Genomic DNA, 22027 nt, shown 5'->3' on the forward strand with positions numbered 1-22027 from the left:
GCCTGAGCTCCGCCTCCTGTCAGATCAGCAGCGGCATTAGATTCTCACAGGAGCTTGAACCCTACTGTGAACTGCCCATGTGAGGGATCTAGGTTGGGCACTCCTTTTGAGAATCTAACGCCTGTTAGTCTGAGGAGGAGCTGAGGCAGTGATGCCAGCGCTGGCGAACGGCTGCAAATACAGATTATCATTAGCAGAGAGGTCTGATTGCACAGACACCATAATAAATCAATTGCTTGCAGACTCATAGCAAAATGCTATCAGTGAGTGACAAGTGAAAACAAGCTCAGGGCTCCCACTGATTCTGCATTACGGTGAGTTGTATAATTATTTCATTATATATTACAATGTAATAATAATAGAAATAAAGTGCATAATAAAGGTAATGCACTCGAATCATCCTGAAAACATCCCACACCCCCCTCCTTGGAAAAACTGTCTTCCACGAAACCAGTCCCTGGTGCCAAAAAGGTTGGGAACTGCTGATTTATGGCATCAAGAAAACCACAGATGGACTTGGTTTGACAGTTGATAAGTCTCAAGTGTTTCATGGTTTCTTTTGAAAAGACCATACATTACCAAAGCAGTATGGATGGAACTTGAATTTACAAGTTGTGGATTAAGTGGGACCTCTAGCTGGGCTGCTGAGATTCCCCTAGGGAGATGTAAAGCTAAAAGGGTCTTTATTTCCCATTTCTTCCTGGGTAGCAACACTCATCTACTTGCTCCATACCTGTTTTTGCTGCCAACATGTCTATTCCTCGGGGTAGGAGCTGCACCTGTCCTGTTCACAGGCCTTGGCAAACAGCGGGTGCTCAATTACAACAATAAAAAGATTTATTAGGCATTTATGCCAGGGATTTATCAGGCCTTTATTATTTGCCAAGCTCTTTGTATATACCAAATCATGCAATCTCACAGCATACATATGGGGTAAGTTTCAATTATTTCCTCCATTTTAAAGAGGGAGTCACCAAGGCAAGGGATACAAAGTCATTTGCCTGGAAGGTCATACAGCTCGTAAGTGGCAGAGCCCAGGTAGCCTGAATAGCATTGGACCCACCTAGTAACCCTCCAGGCACTTCTGAGTGCTTCTCCTATTACCCTAGGAGTTGTGCCTATTTGCCATTTCCTCCTTTCTCATGTTTCCAGGGCCCACGTGGGGACCCTAAACGGGCAGAAATGGACAATATGTGGTCACCTAGGCAATAAAGGGAAACTTCATTTGTTTGTTCTTTTCTAGCCTTGCTAATGAGCATCTTTCTAAGACATACCAATTCACTTTTCTTTCAGTGTATGTATGAACCTTTCTGTGAGTTCTGAGGAATTTAGAGGAGAGAGAGGGCAGAACAATTCTAGATATCAATTATCATAAGAGATTCACTCTATTTTCTGCCTTTGTAACCTGTTATTAGATTAGATTTCTTTTTTAAAAAAGAAATGGAGAGGAGAAAATTCCAGTCACCTGAGATTTTTGATTTTAGGGGGCTTTGCAATAAATTATGTAAAAATAATATTCACTATCCAAGTTTTGAGTTCAGAATAGAAACACTGTAGGTTAATATTTGTAACTGTAGTATTAATGCTCAAAATAAGCGGGCTGGACGTCAGGAAAATTGAATTTGAGGGATGTTTCTGGAGATGTCACTAAACATGAATTTGTGTGTGTCTAAATCTCCCTCCCAGGGTCCTGGGTCCTGGGTGCTGTTCTGAACTGCAAAATTTGTAAACTGTCAGACCCCCACGACCTGCAAGTCAATCCTGCGGAAAATCTTACACAGCTTCATAATGGAATACATAGGAAGATGTTCATTGATGGCACCCTTATTTGTGGTGGGAGGGCGTTGGACCTAATCTGGGAGTCATCCCTGGGTGAGGACACACACTGCAGACCTCTGTGCGGTAATTAAAAATAATAGTTCTAGATGTAGAGCTACGCACAGCAACACAGATTAAAAAACTGTGGCACGAAAGGGACAAAGTAAAAATAGAATGAGATATATGACACAGCGTCATTTATGTAAATTAAAAACGCATGTACCGAAACCAAAAATACATGTTCTACAAAAACATATAGCGAGAAAGAAAAGGACGATCTTTCCAGTGATTTCTTATGGGGGTGGGAGACGAAAAATGAAATTGAAAGGCAATTAAAAAGGAATCCATAAATAAATAAAACAAAAGAAGGGCCCTGTGGACATCAGTGATAAATAATTGAGGAGTAACATTCATTCGACTCCTTGAATGTGAAGGAGAGAGAGAGGGACAGACAACTAGAGACAGTGAAAGGAGATGAGATTAAAATGACTAGATCTTAAATTGTGTTCTGGGTACAGAGTGCTTTCATTCTAGAGCTTTCATTATTTTTTAAAAATATTTTAATTTTTTTATTTCGGAAAATTTATTTTAAAAAAAAAAAAAAAAGTATGAATCCACGAGGTGAACATGGAAGACTGCGATACACATACAGTCATTAACAATTCGAAAAGCGAACTGTCAGGAGTGGGATTCGAACCCACGCCTCCAGGGGAGACTGCGACCTGAACGCAGCGCCTTAGACCGCTCGGCCATCCTGACTTACTGTGTACAATCGCCGCTCGGATTTCATTTCCGTGTCTACCTCAACGCTAGTCAATTTTTTTTTTTTTTTTTTTTTCCTGAGGATGTGGAAATTCTTCGGTTAAAAAGCGAAACCACAAGTTTGCGAATGGCCCCTGACGCCGACCCAGGGTGGAAGCGTCAGGGAATAAGTGCCAGGTTGCCGGGGCCGCCGGGGGGCGTCTTCTGCATGAAAGCGGATTCGATTCCAGGCTGCTGCGGGCGTGGCGGCGCAGGCCTGGGTACCCAAGAGTAAGGGAACTTTTTCTCCATTCTCGACAGAATTCTTGTTCAAATAATGGCACCCACGTTGCTGAAGTTGCCTTACTTAAACTGACACCTGCTCCCAGGAGGTTTTAGGCTATTTATTCAGTTTGGTGCTCGCCGAGGCCCAGCCCTCTCGGGTGCTCTCTCACTCCTCCCTCCTGTCCTTTCTGCTGTAAATCTCCCCGCTGGGGTTACCCTGGGGACCGGTGTAAGGGTGTTAGGGTGTCTTGCTTCTTGTTCCGAATTATCTAGCTGTACACTGAGGATTTGTGGATTTTTCTGTATGGATGTTATACTGTTCTCAGAAGGAGGCCTCAAACTGAGACCAGTTTTGCCTTTCACTTTCTACAAGTGTATCGCTTTATCTTCCATTAATTCTTATGGCTTTCCTAAATCTCTGTTTATGTCCAGCAAAGCTACCAGCTCTGTACCACAAAGAGTTTCTAATTGGTATGGAACACTCCTCAAAGAGAATTCAGTTTAGGTCCTTAGAACTAAACCATGGAGATATAGTTTTGTTTTGTTTTGTTTTTTAAGGAGAGGATAAACCTAAATTTTGACATCGGTTATATTTGAGTGATGAGATTTTGATCATTTCTATTTTTAAAAATGAACTTCCATATGTATTCAAGGAAAAAGGCTATTTCCATTTTAAATTTTAAAATGAGTAAATGTGCATGTAGTTGGGAGTGGACTCAGAGGTTTTGAGAAGGAGTTTTGAGGAGACCTGAGTGGGTCTCGAGGCAGAAGGGACAGATGAATTGGGATATGCAGAGAGATGGCGTGGAAGAGCCGTTGTTGATAAGGGATGATAGAAGTTGTACAGTTATTTTTCTCTTAATTTGAATGTCTGAGCTCAACTATCTCACAGAATCTCTGTTAAAGAGAGGCAGGCCCTTTCAAACATGTGATGACCAGAGTTGGCATTTGGTGTGTGAAATGAAGTCTATTACTATCATTTCAGTAGCATTTGCGTTTGGGGGCTGATCTTTAGCTGTGGGGTGAGAGGTTTTTGTTTCTGGTTAAAAAAGAAAATCAGGCCTTGGAAATACTACAATTATTTGCAGTGGTGGAAGAGACACCTTTTTGGTGCTTCTAAAATCACAGTATCACCGATTCTGCTTCAGGTGATTAAGACGGGCTTTGGCAAAGCATCAGCAAGGCCACCTTTCTTCTCTTTTGGAAGATTTGAAAATAAAGCCAGAACGACCAAGACTGTTAATTTCTTCCAGGCACTGGTAGCTGGTGCCAGCTGGAAAGAAAGCCTCAAGGCTCATCAGATAAGTTCTCCCTCAGTGTGCCTCATGTAAAGCGGCTAAACCTGGGAGGGGGGTGGACATAGATGTTTCCTAAGAATCTACTACCAGCTCAGTACTGTGTTTGGTAACCATTTTCCTTGAAGATCATGAGGAAATAGGAAGGGGAGGGAAGTCGCAGAACTAATTAAAACCTATGACGATTTCTCTTTCTACTCTCAGAGAGGGGTTCCTGTGGCAGTCCCATCTATTCGGATATTTTACGTATACATTTCAGGATACACATTGTACATTAAACTAGCAAAACAACTGCTTGAGGTTCTCAAGTATTTTTAAAGAAGTTTGGACTTGGTTTTTTGAACTTTTTTACTTTCTAAAAGTACAATTTGAACACAAATGAATACTTTTAAAGCAGGGGTAAATGATGTTCTTCTCCCAGGAGTGCAGTGTAGGGTGGGGTGAGTAGGGTTTGAAGAAGGGGCAAGGAGAGGAGGACCTTGGGGGCTGGGGGTCCATAAATGATGGAGGGAAGAGCCCTTTTTATCTGGTTCTCCAGGTGCCGGCCCTCAGTTCAACTTTGGTAATTCCTCTAAACAATTTTCTGAAGCTCCAGTCCCCAGACGAACTGAATCTATATTCCTATTCAACTGTGGTTTGCTCAGTGGAAGATGTCCTGGACAGAGAGCAAGGACCCCTGCTTTCAGGTCCTGACATGGGCACATACTATGTGCCTTTAATCAAATCATTTCATTCCTCTTAGCTTCAATTTCCTCATCTGTGAAAGGAGGAAGTTGGAGTTAATGTCCACAGTCGCTTCTCATCTATTACATTTTCTTCTTGACCCTTTCCCAAAGTAAGACCTCTGTGGTCTCCTGATTCATAAGCCTGGATGTGGATTCACTTAAAAATAATCTAGCAATACATCCATGAATATATGATTATCTAGATATTGTTATGTAGGTCCCAAGTCAGTAGGGGGACACCAAAATCATAACCAAAAGCTGAGTGGAGCCGACAATGACAAAAAGTGAGTGGTGGAATATTGTTGTCCTTGTCATATTTCACTTAAAGTATCCCGAATGTGATGATAATAGACCTGTCTGGTGTTTAGAATTTCCACCTAAGAGAGAATGCTTGGTTTTAATTTGTCATAGTCCTCTATGAGGGTAGCAGGTAGACTGAAAACTTATAAAAGTTGGTTTTTAGCTTAATCATGAGAAATATAATGTGGTGCAATAATGGAAATAATATGTTAGTAAGAACATAACTTGGAGTTCTTGTCTGATGAGTAGAGCTCTGATTTTAATAATTTCTCAGCAAGAGGCATACATAGGAGGTGATCTCCCACCACTCGGTGAACCTTTGGAGACTCACAGTCTGTCCCTTTGGGCAACAGAGCTGCTTGATTTGCATTAAGGTCAGACCCTCTGTGAGGGGGACTATTCCTGATCCTTGCTTGGGGCAACATAGGGAAGAGTGGGCATCTCGCTGAACTATCAGGGCCTTCAAAGTAGGAATCCAAAGTGCCTTTCCTCTGGAACAGTGGTTTAAAGATCACCCAAGTTTGTTTGTTTTTCCAATTATGAGGCATCACCACTAAAATTTCCCAAACATTTCCTCCAGAGGCTAAAGGCGGGTAGCCATTGGCACTGTGGCCTTATTGTAAGTAGCTGGACCGTCCTGGGACAATAGCCCCTTCCCTGGTGAGCCCACTGCCATCAGGTCTGGGGATGGGTCTTGGATAAACAGACCCACACTGCTTTGGCTCACTGCATTCCCACACAGGTTTCTCTCCTCTGTTTTTGTTTCAGTTCCACTTGTTGGGATAAAGAAAGGAAGGTGCAGATGCTGTTTTCAGCAATCAGACAGACTTATTTATTAGGTTAAGACCATGGGCGACATCTATCCTGGAAACTGGAAAACCCAGTGGAAATGGAAGGTTGGAGCCTGGGTAAATTTGCAGTCTATTGGCAAGACAAGACACACGTATACAGGAAAACGCAAATACAGACAACTGCGATCAATCCAGCTGTGCTTAGCACAGTGATGCAGCCTTCAGGGAACCGTGAGGAGAAGCAGCATGTAGGAAAGCTGGGTGGGGAGAGAGCGATTGGTGGTGCGGTGTGGAAGTGGGTGGTAGTCGAAGCTAATTAAAGGTATGGTGGAGGGTTTAAACCAAATGTTGGGTTGAGGCTGAGACAATGGCTGATAAAGTGGTGATCTTACTGAACGATGATGCCCGGAAATGCCTCTGGAATGGAGAGATTCTAGATCAAAAAGAAGAAGAGAACCTGAGACTTGTGGAGTCAACAAAGTGAGGTTGACATGAGCCCCAGGCAAGGGAGAAACGCGGGTGCAGAGAGGGGAACAGGGCCGAGGCATGGCTGTGAACACAACCTTTGAATTTTATCTAAAATTCTCTCCTCTATCAAATGTTCTGTCTGATCCCTTAGCCCTGCTCATTTCATCTCTTCTTTACTCTCCTTGCCAATTGCTCAGATCCACCCCAGAGGATATGACTTAAAAAATTTGACATATAGGCCCTAAAACTCTAGGGGGCAGGCCAGATGTCCATCACTGGCCTGGGTTCACCTCACTTTCTTCTATCATGACTTCCCCAAGTTCCTTTATGGGATTTCAGCCTCGGATCTTCCCTTCCCAGGATCCTCTGGGTTTTCTGCTTGCCTAAAACCTGTTCCTCTACATATTCCTATTCTGGACACCAAGAGGTTTCTGTCACAACCCTAGGCCAGCCTAAGCCCATCTTGTTCCCTGACCTTCAAGTGCCTTCCTATAGGCTTTGGCCTCAAGGGCCAGGAGAACGCGAGAAGCAGTTTGAGTCATCTCTCCGCCCCCTGAATATTGAAACAGAAACGGAAGCAGATTAGGAAGGTCCTACACCCCACACTCTATCAGCAGCAACACAACCTTCTCAAGATTAATTAATCCCTACCCAACAGGAAGAAACGGGGGCTGGGTACAGCTGGCAGATGAAGCCCCAGGGGGTGATAGAGAAGGGGGTAAGAGCGAAGGGAAACGGTTGAGCTGGGGTATTCCTTAAGGTACCCGTTGGCTGGGCTGGGGAGGGATCAGTTTAGAATGGAGGGTGTCTGTGTCCCCAGAGGCAGAGTCCTGCCCTATGGGCGAGAGTGGGATGTCCTTAGAAAGGTCCTTGGGATCAGCAACCACTGTGACTCCCTCAAGCCCATCAGTGATTGGGCAGATGGTCAGGGGCTTTTTACCACAGGACCACAGGCAGAAGAAGGGCCGGAGGGGGCCTGAGAACGAGACATTAGAGAAGGTATAGATATGGGATCCATCAGTCATGTTGTAGAAGCAGACGTCTCCTGACTCACAGTCTAGGAAGATCCCAACTCGGCGGGGGGGTCCCGCCAATGGGAGAGGGGTCCGCGGGGGGGTGAGAGCCCAGTACCCGTTTCCATACAACTCCACAGCCCAGAACCCATTCTCGGGAGTCATGGGGTCAAATCCTTTCTTCATCACGTTCTCCCTACACACCCCGATTGCCCAGTCAGTCCTGTCTCCCACCTCCACCTCCCAGTAATGTCTCCCTGAGGTGAAGGCCTCACGACCCAACACACAAGGCCAGGAGTCAAATCTCTCTGGTTTCTCAGGCAGTTTCTGACGTGAATCTTCCAGTCGGACAGATTTTGAATCCTCATACAGAAAGAGGTGGGGGTGGGCGGTATCTGGATCCAGAGTCACATCAACTAGAGACAGAGAGAAAGTGAGTCTGAACATCAGTGAATGTTAAAGGTTGAAAGAACTATCCTTTCTTCTCCAAAGAAGTGGGACACTGCTCTAGCAGTTGACAGGTCTCCTCAGGAAGAGAGCTGCCTGGCCTGCTCAGCTGTCTCTAGTCCCCTCTTCCATCCACAGCCACAGGGTGATGTATGAACTGACTGTCCCCAGTGCCCCATGGGACCCTGTCAGAGGGGACTTGTCTTCTAGCCATCTTCCAAGGGCCCTCCGTGTACCTCAAGGAAAATGTTGAGGCCATTTGCCATCGTCTATCCCCTGTATATCCTCATCACTAAAATATGTTAGTGGTTTTTATTTCCAAGTACTGTAGGACTTTGAATCCCTGCAAGGTAGATCCTCGGAGCCCTTGAGATATTTAGTCACTGACCTGCGTGCAGTGTAGCCTTTTTCCATTCTGCAAGGGGGGAGGGGGGAAAGAGTGTTATTGACACGTTTTATAATAAGAGAGAAAACCTTGTGGATGAAATAATTAGAAGAAGATAGAACTTACTGAGCTCTTCCAGGAGTTTCTCTGGAAAACAAACAGAAATACCTTAGTGACATTCTAGAGTGGGCATGAGGTAGGGGACAAAACAGGTGTAAGAAACACACAAAGAAGTAACTGTTTACTTCATGACCACCTGATTGTTGAAGCATTATCAATAAATGAAGAACAAGGATTATGTTTTGTTTTCTAAGAAATATGCAGGAAGTTCCTACTGGCTTGGGATCAGATCTTTAGTCGTTACTGGGAAACCAAGTTAAAAGTAAGGATAGAGTCTGAAGGTGAGTAGTGAATAAACATCAGGTCTGTTCTCTCAGTTAGAATTGGTTTTGACTCGTCTTGTACCCTAAACCTCTGTTATTCTTCATATTGGGTGCCACTGACTTCAGGAGCCTTATAATCCCCTCTGACTTTCAGAATTCTAGAATCAATTATCTTCCCATTGGCAGACATCCTAAAGGACTTGGATCCAATCCCACTTGGAAGCACTCCCAAAAAGAAGACTGGGATTCTATGACTTACCCTTAGAGCTGAATTCATGCCTCTTCTGTCTGGATCTTTCCTTGTATAGTCTCCAAGTGAAAAATATGGACCCAATTGTGAGAAGTCCTAGGACCATCAAGACGACAGCCACAGCCACCATCCAGGGAGTCAGCCTTGGGAAGAAGGGAGCTAAAACAAAATCCCCAAGAAGGACATTTGTTGAGAAGCTCAGAGCAAGTCCAGCTCCTCTCCTGATTCCAGAAGGGGGTGGAAGAGAGGATGACCTGGACCTCTCACATTCCTCCCATGGAAAAATGTCCCTCCAATGCCACTCTGAGCTTTTCAGATAAATTTTGATCTTAGGTAACAGAGAGCAGAGAAAGAGAGGAATGAAGATGAACAAGAGTCATTTGGGGACAGGACCTGTGAGATAAAGAATATAATGGACCAGTTCCTGTTTTCATGGAAATTTCTCCTTAGCTGTCAATGCAGGATGGGAGCCAAGGGGTTGAGGGAAGTAAATAAGGAAGGGGAAATGTCACATCTGAGTGCAACAGAATGGGACTCAATGACCAAAGAATAAGGAAAAGTTCCTGCCTGAACTAGAGATAGTGTGTAGGGAATAATGAGAAGATTTGCTTCCCTGAGGACCCTGGAAACTTAGACAGAGCTCTAGCATGGAATGGGGAGGAGGGCGAGGCAAGGGTGAAAACAGGAGAACTAATTTAGTTAGATCCAGAAGACCCCCCCCACCATAGAGACAAAGCTTCTCTACCAAGATATATCCCCAAGATAGAAAATCCGGACTTTGTATGAGATCTAGGTAAAATTTATGCCTTCAGAATCTCTACTCTTCTAGTGAGGCTGGTGGGGCTCAGTGAGCAAGAGTTTAGGTGGGGGAAAGCTTAAGGTGAGGAAAATAGACAAGTCTGCCATGAGGTTACAGCCGGGCAGGTGTCCCATGTGATGTGGCCCTGAAGCTGTGTCAAAAAGGAACCTAGCACTGATTTCATTGACCTGGTATAGAAATCTCTCCTTCCTTCTCTTGGCCGAGAAGGAGGTTCCGGATACAGCAGGACACATTCTTCGTGGAGGTGTCCCTGACGATCACTGAAGCTGCCACGGTGAACAGACCTTCTTCATCAGGGTTCCTGGACTCTGACACGGATGGAAACTCCTCTCCCTTGGGAGTTCGCCACTGTACCCGGGGCTCTGGGTACCATCCCACTGAGGTACACTCCAGCCAGATCTCTCCACTCTCTTGAACTTCCATGTGGATGTGAGGATCAGAGCCCAGAGCTATGGAGAAAGGAGGCAACTTACTCCTTTAGCGGACATCCTTCTGGGAGGCTTATAACCACAGGACTGCATAGTTTGAGAAAGAGAAACCCAAGGGAACTGGGGATGAGAGGGACTCATCTCCATATTTTATTACACAAGGAAACAGAGGTATCAATAAAAGAATACATCTTATCAGAGAGAGGTGCTGTGTTGGGATTTAGTGTTGGAATTGTGGGCAGGAGTTTGATGGACAGACAAGGGGTCCAGTCAGTGGGAACAGCAAGCCCAATGGCTTAGGGGTGGGTTAGTGAGTCTAGGCTGGGACCTCCAGAGATGGGAGAGAGCTCTGTGGTTGGAAGTATCATGAGAAGGTTTTGGGTAGGAAAAGGGCTAGGATTGAGAATGTAAGGATAAACAGAGAAGGAGTATCCTTGAGGAGAAGGGGGATTGGAGGTTCTTTGCACTGAGATTGTAGTTGACAATTTAAGTTTCACTTACCTGTGATACTGATTCAGGAATTTTCTTAAATGATTTCAACCTCATCTACCCCCACCCCCCAATTAAATTGACATAAATCAACATGAAGCTGTTTATTATGTTGACATAAATCAACATGAAGCTGTTTTTCCTTTCTGTTCAGCCTAATTATTTTCTTACAATTCCACAAAGTACAGGAAAACAGCAAGCTTCAGAGAAGAGTTCTTAAACACATATCCACAACTATTGGTTTAAATCCATATCCCAAGTTGTGCGTGTACGTGAAAATGTGTATTCTTTTCATGAAAAGGGCCACCACCCTCAGCAGATTCTCAAAGGTGTCTATCACTCAGAAAAGGTAACAATGACAGCTTTATGCTATCAAATCTCTAGGGCTTTATAACCAACCTTTAAGATACTTCCCTAAAAAGGAAATATGAGTTATATATGATGCTGCCACGTGGGGCACTCTGTTATGAGGCAGGGACCCAGATTTCACCCAGGTATTTTTCAAACTTTATCTTTATTTGACTACATACATGAAAAACAATATAGTTGTATATTATACATTGTAGGGCAGTCTGAGGCACAGTAATAATATCTTACAAGTACATAATGCTTTTAGAATTGACAAAGCAGTTTCTCATATATTGTCTCATTTTTTTTTCATTTCTGCAAAACCTTGTTTGAGAGGTGGTGCTTTCCCAGTTTTACAGTAGGAAATATAGCTCAGAAAGAGATTTGTTTGATGCCAAGTGGGAAAGTCAGACCTCAATGCATACTTTCCTCCTGAGTGTTGACCATATTCCTTGTTGTTTTACTCTGAAATTCGGCTTGAAAGGAAAAAGGAAACAAAAACAAAAACTTCTGTAGGTAGATCAAGACCCTTAACAAGCAGCCATGCTCCATGATTCTAGGAAATTGGCCTTTGGGTACTAATCCATAAAGCGGCATCAAAGTATGCATTGGGGTTGCTCACCACAGCCTTAATGTAATGGTGAAAAATAGACACAACTGAAATGGTTAATTCTGGGCTTTGATCAAGCAAATTATGGTCTATTAATAGAAGAGAATGTTATACAGTCATTACATCTTACACTTATTTAATTAATAACATGGGCAAATGCTTATGTTATAATTGAGAGAGAAAGGCAGGACATCATCGAAATAAAGCTCCGCCCAGAAAGATTATTCCGCCTCTCCCTCTCCACTCTCAACTCAAACCCCCTTCCTACTCATCTCCTACTCTAGGCCTGCCAACCTCTTCCAACCTAAAAGGGATTTGGGGAATGAATCTGATGGCTTCCAAAGTAACAGATCCATAGGAAAATATATTCCTCATGGAGTCACCGGAGAAAGTCAAAACCGGTCTACTCACCAGCCACCTTCAGATGCACGGTGGCCTCTTCGTAGTTTTCGTCCTGCCTGAAAAAGCATCGGTACTCCCCATCATCAGAGGCCTTGACGTCCTGTATCCTCACAGCGACGCGCCCCTCCGCGATGCCGTCCTCCACCAGCGTCACTCTCCCCCGGTACTCGGCCATCTGCTCTCCGGGCTGCTCTCGCCCTTCCCGGCGCACGAACACCGCGGGAGAGACCTTCTCTCGGAACCACCGCAACTCCATGCGCTCGGCGCTCACGTTGGGGGAGAGGTGACAGGGCAACTCGGCGTCTTCACCCACCACCGCCAGGATGGGCTCCGGGGGTCCAATCACGTCAAAGGGAGCTGCCAAAAAACCAGGAGGGTCAGACAGAATGTGGAGGTGGGAGATGAAGACTGACACAGACCAGGATCCCGCCGAAGGGCGGAGACTCTCCCACCATTTCTCTTATTCCTACGACAGCCCGAGGGAGTCCATCTCGACCCTTACGGAAGTCGCTAAGAACCAAACGGGATTGTTAACAATTACTGAGAAATTTCAACCTTGTAGGCCAGAGGGAGAGAGAGGAAGAGAGAGAGAGAGAGAAAGAGTGAGAGAGAGAGAGAAAGAGTGAGAGAGAGACAGGGGAGACCTACCAGAATCCAGCTTGGGCACCTGGAGGAGAATGAAGACGAGCAGACACCCTGGGAGACAGGAGTTTGGAAAGACTGCCATCTCCAACCTTTGTGGGCAGCAAGATGCTGGTGGACTCGAGTTTGTCAGGAGCTTCAGCCTAGGAGACAGATGAACGGATAGGAGATAGCTATGGGTTGTTGAGACACTGTTCTCCCGCGTCCTCCCAGCACTTCTTTCCAACTTGGAAAGAGTCATTTGCACCTGAAGCTTCCTTCTCACCTCCCCCAACAGGGCAGACTTTCAGTCCAGGCGGCCCTCAGCACGCTCTCACCTCCCACCCTAAGTGTAGTCAATCTTGTCTGTATAAAACAACAAAATGGGCCCTAAACCCCCAAGAGAGACTTAGGAGAAGGGAATTGTGAGGCATAGTACCCATTAATGGGTTTCATATAAATAGACAAACCTTGGAACCACCGCCCTAAAAAACCTCTTCTTTCAAATACAATAATTTGGCATTTGCTTTTAGCAATGATAGTAAAGATACAGTGATGGAGGTAGAGATGGAGACCAGGGGAGTAAGTTGGAGGAGAAAGGAAGAAAGATTGGGAGCAGGTGGAACAGGAAAGGGAGCTGAAGGGCTTGAAGAGCAGAGGGCCCGGGACTAGGGAGCAAGGAGCCAGGGGGAGAGAAGATGCCTCCTGGCTGCTGGCTCTCTCAGCAGCTGAGAGTAATCCCAGATACTGACCTCTGATGTTGGAGGAAAAGGCACCAACAAGCTTCCGCCACCAAATGAGAAAGCTGGTTGTGGCCCCAGGAGCAAAAGTTAAAGGAGAAGGAAGGGGGAAGTGCTTTCAGGAAAGCCTGCCCCCAGGTCCCTGATGTATTTACTTTGGGGAAAAAAAAAAGTTTTCCAGAAAGGAGAAGGGTCTGTGGATTTGTGTCCTCAGCTGAGAAATCAGGATATGCATTGATGACCTGGGCTAAACAGAAGGGGACAGGGCAAAAAAGAAAGAGGATTCAAGAAAACACTAAAAGGAAATGTAAAGCCTTGGGCCGTTAATTCACCTCTCTCGAAGCCTCAGTTCTTTTATCTCTAAAATGGGAGTATTGTTAATAATACCTTCTTTGGAGTGGTGTTGCAAGGATTAAATGAGATTAAGCATGTTAAGTGCTTAGCATATAATAGGGACTTAGAAGAGAGAAAGTTGTTATTCCATTATTATTTATGTGAGTTGAAAATTAAAGATAGGCTAGGAATACATTTGTGTGATTCAGTTTTCAGGGCCCCAAAGTTGTCTCTCTGCCAAAGCTACTTCCCTAAAAGCAATTCATGAGGCCCGCAATTTCTTGTTTTGGGTTAAACCCCTTATCGTTATGGAAAATTTAAAAATATGTATATTTTTGAAAGTAGAAATCACTCATAATGTCAGCAAATAATGACAGCCTCTGGCACAATTGTTGCTACTTTTGTAAATATAATTTGAAACATTGTGAATAGCTACATAATATCATATTGAAGGTTCCTATAATTCCCAAGATTGTGGGACATCTTGAGTTTTTTGCCTATTATAAATAGTGTGCTTTATACACAAGTCTTTGTCCACATCTTTGATAGTTTCCTGATAAACTTTCTGATGAATTCCCAGAAATATTGTCATCGGGTCAAACGGTATGAACATATTGTCAAAGGTTCTTCCTGAAATGTCAAGCCTAGCACACCATCAACCGAAATGTCCTTCTCACCTAATTCCTGCCAGCATTGAGGGCTATTATTCCTCATCATGACTAATGGAATGGATGATATTGACCAAATTATTCCTTCACAATGCATTTATGTAATGAGGCTCATCATTTTCCATGTTTATATATTTTAATATATTCTGGAAGTGAATTTTTCAAGCTAATTGCCTTTTTTTTTCTAGATAGATTCTGGAGCTTTTTTTTTTTTTTTTTAATCAAAATGTATGAACTTTTTAGAAATTAAAGACATCAACCCTGTATTATATGTGTGGCAAAAACCCTTCACCATCCGTTTGTTCTTTGCCTTTTAATTGAGACTCTGATCAAGACCAACAAAAAATAATTCCTCCAGTGGACCCACCTGAGTGCTAGGAGAATGAATTTTCTCAAATACAAATCTGATCTTGTCACTTTTTGCTTAAAAATCCCTACATGTCTCCTTAGTGACCCCAACACCCAGTTCAGGCACCTTAATCTGGTCAAGAAAATGCTGTAAGATCTAGTGGCCTCCCTCTTTCCTTCCTCTCAGCCTCTTCTCCCCAGAGCCTCTCAGGACTGTCCAACTCACATGAGAAACACTTTTGAAGTCTTTGGTCTTATCTATAATGTTTATAGTAAGTTAAACATTTTGCTGCATTACACAAGAAATTTAAAAAAATATGACTCTGGCTAGACTTTGCCCCCTCCAAGTGAAATCACCTCTCCAGGAAGATGGGCCAGGTTTATCCTGTAACATGGACAACTTCCTGGTCCCTCTTTGCGGCACAAATCTGACCTGAATCCTACTGTGTGATGCAGATATGTTTATTTTTGTCTTTTGTTTCCAGGTCTTCCTTCCCCTCCTAAACTGAGCTCTTTGAGGTCTCTGACCTCTTATCAGCATATAGACCGAAGTAGAATTTGCAGCTTAAATCACACCCACCAGTCCCTGGCTTTCCTAGTTTGAAATGTGCCTGCCTCATTCTCAGCTCCCATTTGCGCTTAACTTTCAAAAATATCACCGATAATGAGTTTCCTCTCCTCAACCCATTCTGATTAGACTTCTATCCCTTGCTCTACATTGTCAAAATATCTTATAGGAAAATTTGGGGCAGGGGGAAGAGCTTTTACTTGCACCCAAGAGAGCTAGACTGAAAGAAAGGAGCTGGGGAAATAGAGAGCAAATGGTATTCAAGGTATTATGTGGCAGCCAAGGTTCTGGCTGGATAATATCTGAGTCATTTAGACAGAAACTAGCAGTTTTGGACAATCAGTGGCAGGATCTCTGAATTGTTCAGGCTCAATCAGGGAACAGAGATTCTAGATGGCCCCAGTTTTCATGGCTCCCATTGTTTTTTAGGTGCCTTTGTGATGTGGGGCTGCTATGAGCAAGTTCCTGTTATTCTGGGGCCCTAGAAACGGAAACTGTTTCCTCTTAGACATGAAACCGTTTGGGCTGAGGAGTGTGATGTGCTCCGGATAAGAGCAAATCCAATGACAAGATGTCAGGGCTTCTCCCCCTACACTCCCCTTTGCACCACACGATTCAAATTTCCTAATATTATAAATTAGTCAGATCCAATGATTATTCTCTTCCTCGTCTTACTTGACATCCAACAGCATTTGACCGAGGCAACCACTTACTCCTTTTTTTTAAGAAGTAGTTTTTATTCTGTCAAAGTAATTCATGCAAAGCATTTAAAAAAAAATAGTATAAAGAGCTTTTAAGAAAAGCACTAGTCCCACTTCCACCCTATCCTTCCTCATTCCCTAGAAGCAGCCTCTTCAAATGCTTTGTTGTTTTGTCTGGTATTTGTCTAGCTGTGTCTCAGGAGTAATATTTATGTTGCTATTTCTTGATGAATCCATTTTTAGATATTCCTTTTCGATGCTCTATCATGAGCAGTGATGATTTCTTTCTTGTGGTGGTTGAGTTTATGTTTCAGCTTGACTGGGCTAAGGACTACCCAGGTAACTGGGAAAAGGTCATTTCTGGGTGTGTTTGTGAGGCTGTTTCCAGAAGAGAGAAGCCTTTGAATCCATAAGTGAAGAGACCATCCTCACCAATGCAGGTGGGAATCATCCAATCCTTTGAGGGCCTGAATAGAATAAAAAGATGCAGGAAGGGCGGATTTGCTCTGTGCCTGAGCTGGGACTTCCAGCTCCTGCCCTCAGACATTAGCACTTCTTGTTCTCTGGCATTTGGACTCTGACCTGGACTTACATCATCGGCTCCCCTGGTTCATAGTTCTTCGAGTTTGGACTGGAACTACACCACCAGTTTTCCTGGGCCTCCAGGTTACAGAGGGCAGATTGTGGGATTTCTTTGCCTCTATAATCATGTGAGCCTATCCCTCATAATAAATCTCCTTCTATATATCTGTATACTGTATATCCTATTGGTCCTATCCCTCTGGAGGACTCTGACTAATGCCATTCTTTTATATCACCAATAGAAATATATCGTTTTTGTTCAGTGTTTCCAATACCATGGTTTTGTGGCTATATTTTTACGGAGCTGAGGATCACATATGATTACATTTACTTTCCTGCACAACTTTTTGTGTTTGAGGGGGATGGGGGAGGGAGGGAGTTAAATGATTCACCTTATTTCCTTTGTTTAGTTTTCTGTGTTCCCACCACAGATTTTTCCCAGCCCTTAACAGTCTCTAAGTACAGTTTCCATAGTCAAACGTCTCAGGTGATTTATTAGCGCTATTACAATCCCTCCCTAGCACCCTCCCCATCCCTCCCAGAGCAGCACTTCTCTAACTTAAGTGAGCATATGCTTCACTGGAGGGTCTTATTAAAAATACGTTCTGATTTAGGTCTGGACTGCTACCAGGATTCTCCCTGCTGACGGCTGCCGGTCCACAGGAGCTTTTTCCTCTTCCTTATTCAGAATCCGCAGCTGAAGAGGCAGCTGCTGGCTCTACACGAATTGCGGAGATGACCCTGGGGGATGGTTCTGGCTGAGTCTTGGGCTTATTTCTTTTGCACGTGGCTAAACCGAGCTAAGACAAAGGGCTGGGTGCGAATGGGCACATCATGCATAGCACCGTATTCTGTGGCTTGTAGTGAGCTTTGTGGTCAGCTGGTCTTTCTCAGGGCACACACTATTGGCATACTGGTAATAACTAGATGTGACCTCATGATATGTTGACATTATAATACTGACATAACCCCCCTATTTACCAAGCCTGTATTAAATTTATGTGCATCGTGTAGTGATTGCTTTGTAATGTATAGAGATATTGAATCACTTTGTTGTGCAGCATGGACTAACATAGTGCTGTAGGTCAATTATACTTCAAAACAAACAAACAAACTCATAGAAAAGAGATCAGATTTGTGGTTATCAGAAGTGGAGGGTGGGGAGATGGGGAATTGGATGAAGATGGTCAAAATGTACAAACTTCCAGTTATAAGATAAATAAGTACTAGGGATGTAATGTACAACATGATAAATATAATTAACACTGTTGTGTAATACATATGAAAGTTGTTAAGAGAATAAATCCTGAGTTCTCAACACAAGGAAAAAAATTTTTCTTTTTCTTTTATTTTGTATCTACATACGATGGTGGGTGTTCACTAAACTTATCGTGGTAATCATTTTACGATATACATAAGTGAAATCATTATGCTGTACACCTTAAACATATACAGTGCTGTATGTGAATTATGTCTCAATAAAACTGGAAGAAAATAAATTATGTGCATTGTAGCCCAACGGAGTTTGCATATGTGAATGGGGGTTAGAAAGAAATTGAAGAGGTCTGAAGAAGATGCGATGGACTTCTGTGTAGAAGGGGCATTCGTGGGGGTGGAGTGAGGTTAAATGTGTTTCCTGGGAGCAAGAGGCTGAGGTCTGGTTGAGTGGTGACATCTCTGAGTCATATTCTGGGAAATGCTTTTGAAATGGAGAGTTCCTAGAACAAAGAAGAGGGTCAGGAAAGGAACGTATGGGAGTCAATAAAGTGAGGTTGGATTGTGCAAGGGAAAAATTAGAAGATTTAGGGAAGGGAACAGTTGTATGGACCACTCTGAGTTCTTCCCAGAATCCACCCCATTGCACCCTCTCTTCCCATTACCTGGTGGGGCAAATTCCTCCAAAGCAGGGCTCTATCCACCCTCTGGAGGACAGGCTATAGAAAACATGAAAATACAGAGTTTAGTATTTTAGAAGCAGGCCATGAATTCACTATTGGTCTGATTTCACCTTGTTTTCCTCTTATCACAGATGTCACTCCATGTTCCCTGATCAGACCTTGTCTTAGTTTGAGTTCTCCCTGAAACAGACCCTCAGACACAGATATGGATGCAAGTAATTTATTTGGGAGGTGATCCTAGAAAACATGGTGGGGAAGGGAAGAAATGAGACAGCGAAGAGCCAATAAAGAGTGTGATAACACCCGGATTACTGTTATGGGTCCCTGGGACTCAATCTTGCTGGGGACTCTCTGAGAGATTGTGTGGAACTGGAAACTACCCAATTCAGAGTTGTCACCGAGGGATGAGAAAGCAGAAGGATTTATCCATAATCCAGCCCCTCATTGGCTGAGGATTTTCTAGGTGAACACCAGTAGGAAGGGTATATGCCGGTGACCACCAAGGGGAGAGAGAGAGACAGGCAGAGAGAGGGGAGACTGAGAATCAGTGAATGTGAGAGATTCAGAGGGCACCTCTTTTTCTTCAAAGAAATGAGACACCGTGGTAGGAATTGTCAGGTATCCCCAGGAGACATTTTTCCGCCTGCCCCCTGGCCTCCACTCCCAGCCTTCCCCGCCCCAGCCCCACACCAACTTCTTTCCTGATTACCAACTACCGATTAGTGTGCCTGAACTTCAAGTTTCTTGGGTTAGCTAATCTTATGGTCATATTCCAAGGGACCTGTATGTCTCCTAAGGAGAACGTTGAGGCAATTTACCACCATCTCTGTTCTCTCCACCCTCATCAGTGAAATGCTGTCAGTATTTTTCATTTTGTGTGCCCTGAGGCTTTGAAGCCCTGGGAGATATGAGCTCTGAGTCCCAGAGAAATGAAGAGCCATTGACCTGCACACGATTGTACTTTTTTCTATTCTGTAGAACAGAGAGGTTTTATAAGAGATACAAAGCCTCGTTTATAGAACAAGGGAGGGAACACCAGAATTTTCTAAGCTCTTTTATGAGTTTCTTTGGAAAAGAAACAGAACAAAACCAGTTAAGATTTGAGTTAAAGATGGGGGAAGGAGGATGGAATGTGAGCATGAAACGCACAATGGAGTGACTGTTCCCTTCTGTGAATACTTGATTATTGAAAAATTATCAATAAATCATGAACAAAGAATACTTTTTGTTTCAATTTTTGTTCTGAGAAATCTGCAGGAAGTTCCTCTTGGCTTTAGATACCGAGAGATTTTGTTGTATCTGGAGAACTGAAAGTCTGGGGCCAAATTTGGGGTGGATGGGAGTGAGCACTGGAGGCTGATAGTGGGGTTCTGCTTGCCTATGACCATGTTGAAGGTCACCAGCCAAAGCCCAACTGCAGTTGAACGAAATTGGATTTGTTGCTACTTGTTACAGCAGCGTGGATTCAACACATCATGGGGGCTTGGGGGAGGGGTGTCTCAGTGAGAGGGTGTGGGAGAACTTATTACGGGATTTAGGTTTGTGTTGGGTGATTTGGGGGAGGTTCAAAGAATGAAGAGTTTGCTCTGGATGACTGCTGCAAGAAAGCAGCGGACTGATGTATGATTGAATATTCCAATTTTTATTAGGAAGTGGAGGAACAGAGTGGGCTGGAATTTCCTGGAGGTCCAATGGTTAGGACTCCATGCTTCCACTGCAGGGGCCAGGTTCAATCCCTGGTCGGGGAAATAAGATCCCACAAGCCGCAGGGCACCGCCAAAAAAAAAAAAAAAAAAAAAAAAAAAATTTAAGCGGTAAAGAAGCAGCAATTACTGCAGTCAGCCGAGAGAGGGAGGTGTATAGTCATTTTTGTAGCTTGCACGGTGTTCTTGTTTTTTGGTCTGTGCTCTGACATGACTGCAGAGTGGATTTGTTTTTGTCTCACTCCATCACAATCACAGAATGGTCTTGCCTGATGTTGGTGTCTGTGAAATCTTTAAGTGGAGAACGCTGGAGCCGCTGCCAGGCTTTTTTCTTCCTTCCTCAGTCAGAGGCTGCCTTTTCCTTCAGATCTAAAGGTATTTGGGGCTTTATAACCTTTAGAGTCCCTTCCAACTTTGAAAAATCTAGAATCATATTTCTAAATTTCTAAACTAGGATGACTTTTGAGTGGAAGTCATCTCAGAGGGTATGGCATCCCAGCACATGTCTACGGATGGGAGGAGTCCTGTGGATGGAAATACTAAGAGAAGGCTTTGAGGAGGACATAGAAATTTGGTTGGATCTTGAACAATGGTGTGAAAGATTGAATTACTGACCTCAATCCTTCAGTCCTCCCTGAATCCTCATCTTTGGTATGGCCTCATCCTGGGCAAGTCACCCCTTGACTTTGCCTTTGCCCACATGATTTGCTTTGGCCAATGGCATGTGGGTGAAAGTGACAATGTGTCTGTCCCAAGACCTCTTAAGAGGCCTTGCATGTTTCTACTCACTCGTGAACACCATAAGGAACTGTTTATCATAAGGAGAAACTGCTCTGATCAGCTCTCTAGTCTTAGGAGGATAGGAGACAAGTGGAATAGTTGCCCCAGCCAACTCATAGAGCTGTTTAGCCACTGCAGCTTGAAGCAGAAAAGCCCAGCTGAGCTGAGGAGTAGATTAGCCACACTCATCTGACACCCGGACATAGGAACAATAACAAATGAGTGTTATTTTAAACCAGTAAGTTGTGGGGTGATTTGTTGCTCAGTAATAAGTACCCAATGTAGAAACTGGTTCCTAGAAGTGCAGTGCTATCATATTAAAAAACAACCTTCTAGGGGGGAGGAGCAATATAGAGGTTGGGGTATGCTATTAGGTATAAAATGAACTACAGGGATATATCGTACAACATGAGGGATATAGCCAATATTTTATAATAACTGTAAATGGAGTATAACCTTTAAAAATTGCGAATCACTATATTGTACACCTGTAACTTATATAATATTGTACAGCAACTATACTTCAACAAACAATTGTTTTAATAAAAAATAAAAAAACAACACTCTGAGGGTCTCTGGCTGGGTGTGAAAATTAAACTGATAAAGACAGATTAACAGGAGAAAAGCATCCACATTTTATTGAATTTTTACATGTACATGAGAGCCCTCACAAGAGGATGAAGACCTGAAGAAATGACCAGAGCAGGAAGCTTTAATACATTTTAGGCAAAGAAACAATAAATTTGTGAAAAATTGACATGGCAAAGGGGCTTGGGCTAGGGGTAGTAAATGGTGAAGAAGTAGCAAGGTTTGTTTATATAGCCTTCTCTCTGGTGATAAGGATATCTCCCTTCCTCCTGGTACAGGGAGGGTACCTTTCATATGCGAGATTTATTTCCTGCCTTCAGGGAAAAAAGGCGAGAGAGGGAAGCCTTCCTCCTGCAGTTTTCTCAGACTTTTTGGAGCAGCGTGCCCAATACCAGCTTCTAGAGGCTACCCATTTCTCCAACTTCAAGTCTGGTAGCATAGCATCTTCAAATCTTTCTATCTCTATCCTCTGCTTCTGTTGTTCTGTCTCCTCTGACTC

The 22027-nt window shown here is 43.7% G+C and overlaps 1 protein-coding gene and 1 non-coding gene across 2 annotated transcripts; both read right to left on the reverse strand.

Annotated features, from left to right (window-relative positions):
* Nucleotides 1–2494: 2494 nt before the first annotated feature.
* On the reverse strand, nucleotides 2495–2577 carry TRNAL-CAG (transfer RNA leucine (anticodon CAG)). Its single transcript has one exon. It is a non-coding gene; the product is annotated as a tRNA-Leu (tRNA).
* Nucleotides 2578–6517: 3940 nt separating this feature from the next.
* On the reverse strand, nucleotides 6518–12777 carry BTN1A1 (butyrophilin subfamily 1 member A1). Its single transcript, XM_007128593.2, has 7 exons — nucleotides 12647–12777; nucleotides 12008–12355; nucleotides 9889–10170; nucleotides 8911–9060; nucleotides 8395–8415; nucleotides 8272–8298; nucleotides 6518–7852 (listed from the first exon to the last, which is right to left on the reverse strand). The coding sequence occupies exons 1-7, from the start codon at nucleotides 12723–12725 to the stop codon at nucleotides 7179–7181; spliced, it is 1581 nt and encodes a 526-aa protein (XP_007128655.1). The 5' UTR covers nucleotides 12726–12777; the 3' UTR covers nucleotides 6518–7178.
* Between the last annotated feature and the right edge of the window lie 9250 nt (nucleotides 12778–22027).

This window comes from Physeter macrocephalus, chromosome 18 (assembly GCF_002837175.3).
Source record: "Physeter macrocephalus isolate SW-GA chromosome 18, ASM283717v5, whole genome shotgun sequence".
NCBI classification, from domain to species: domain Eukaryota; kingdom Metazoa; phylum Chordata; class Mammalia; order Artiodactyla; family Physeteridae; genus Physeter; species Physeter macrocephalus.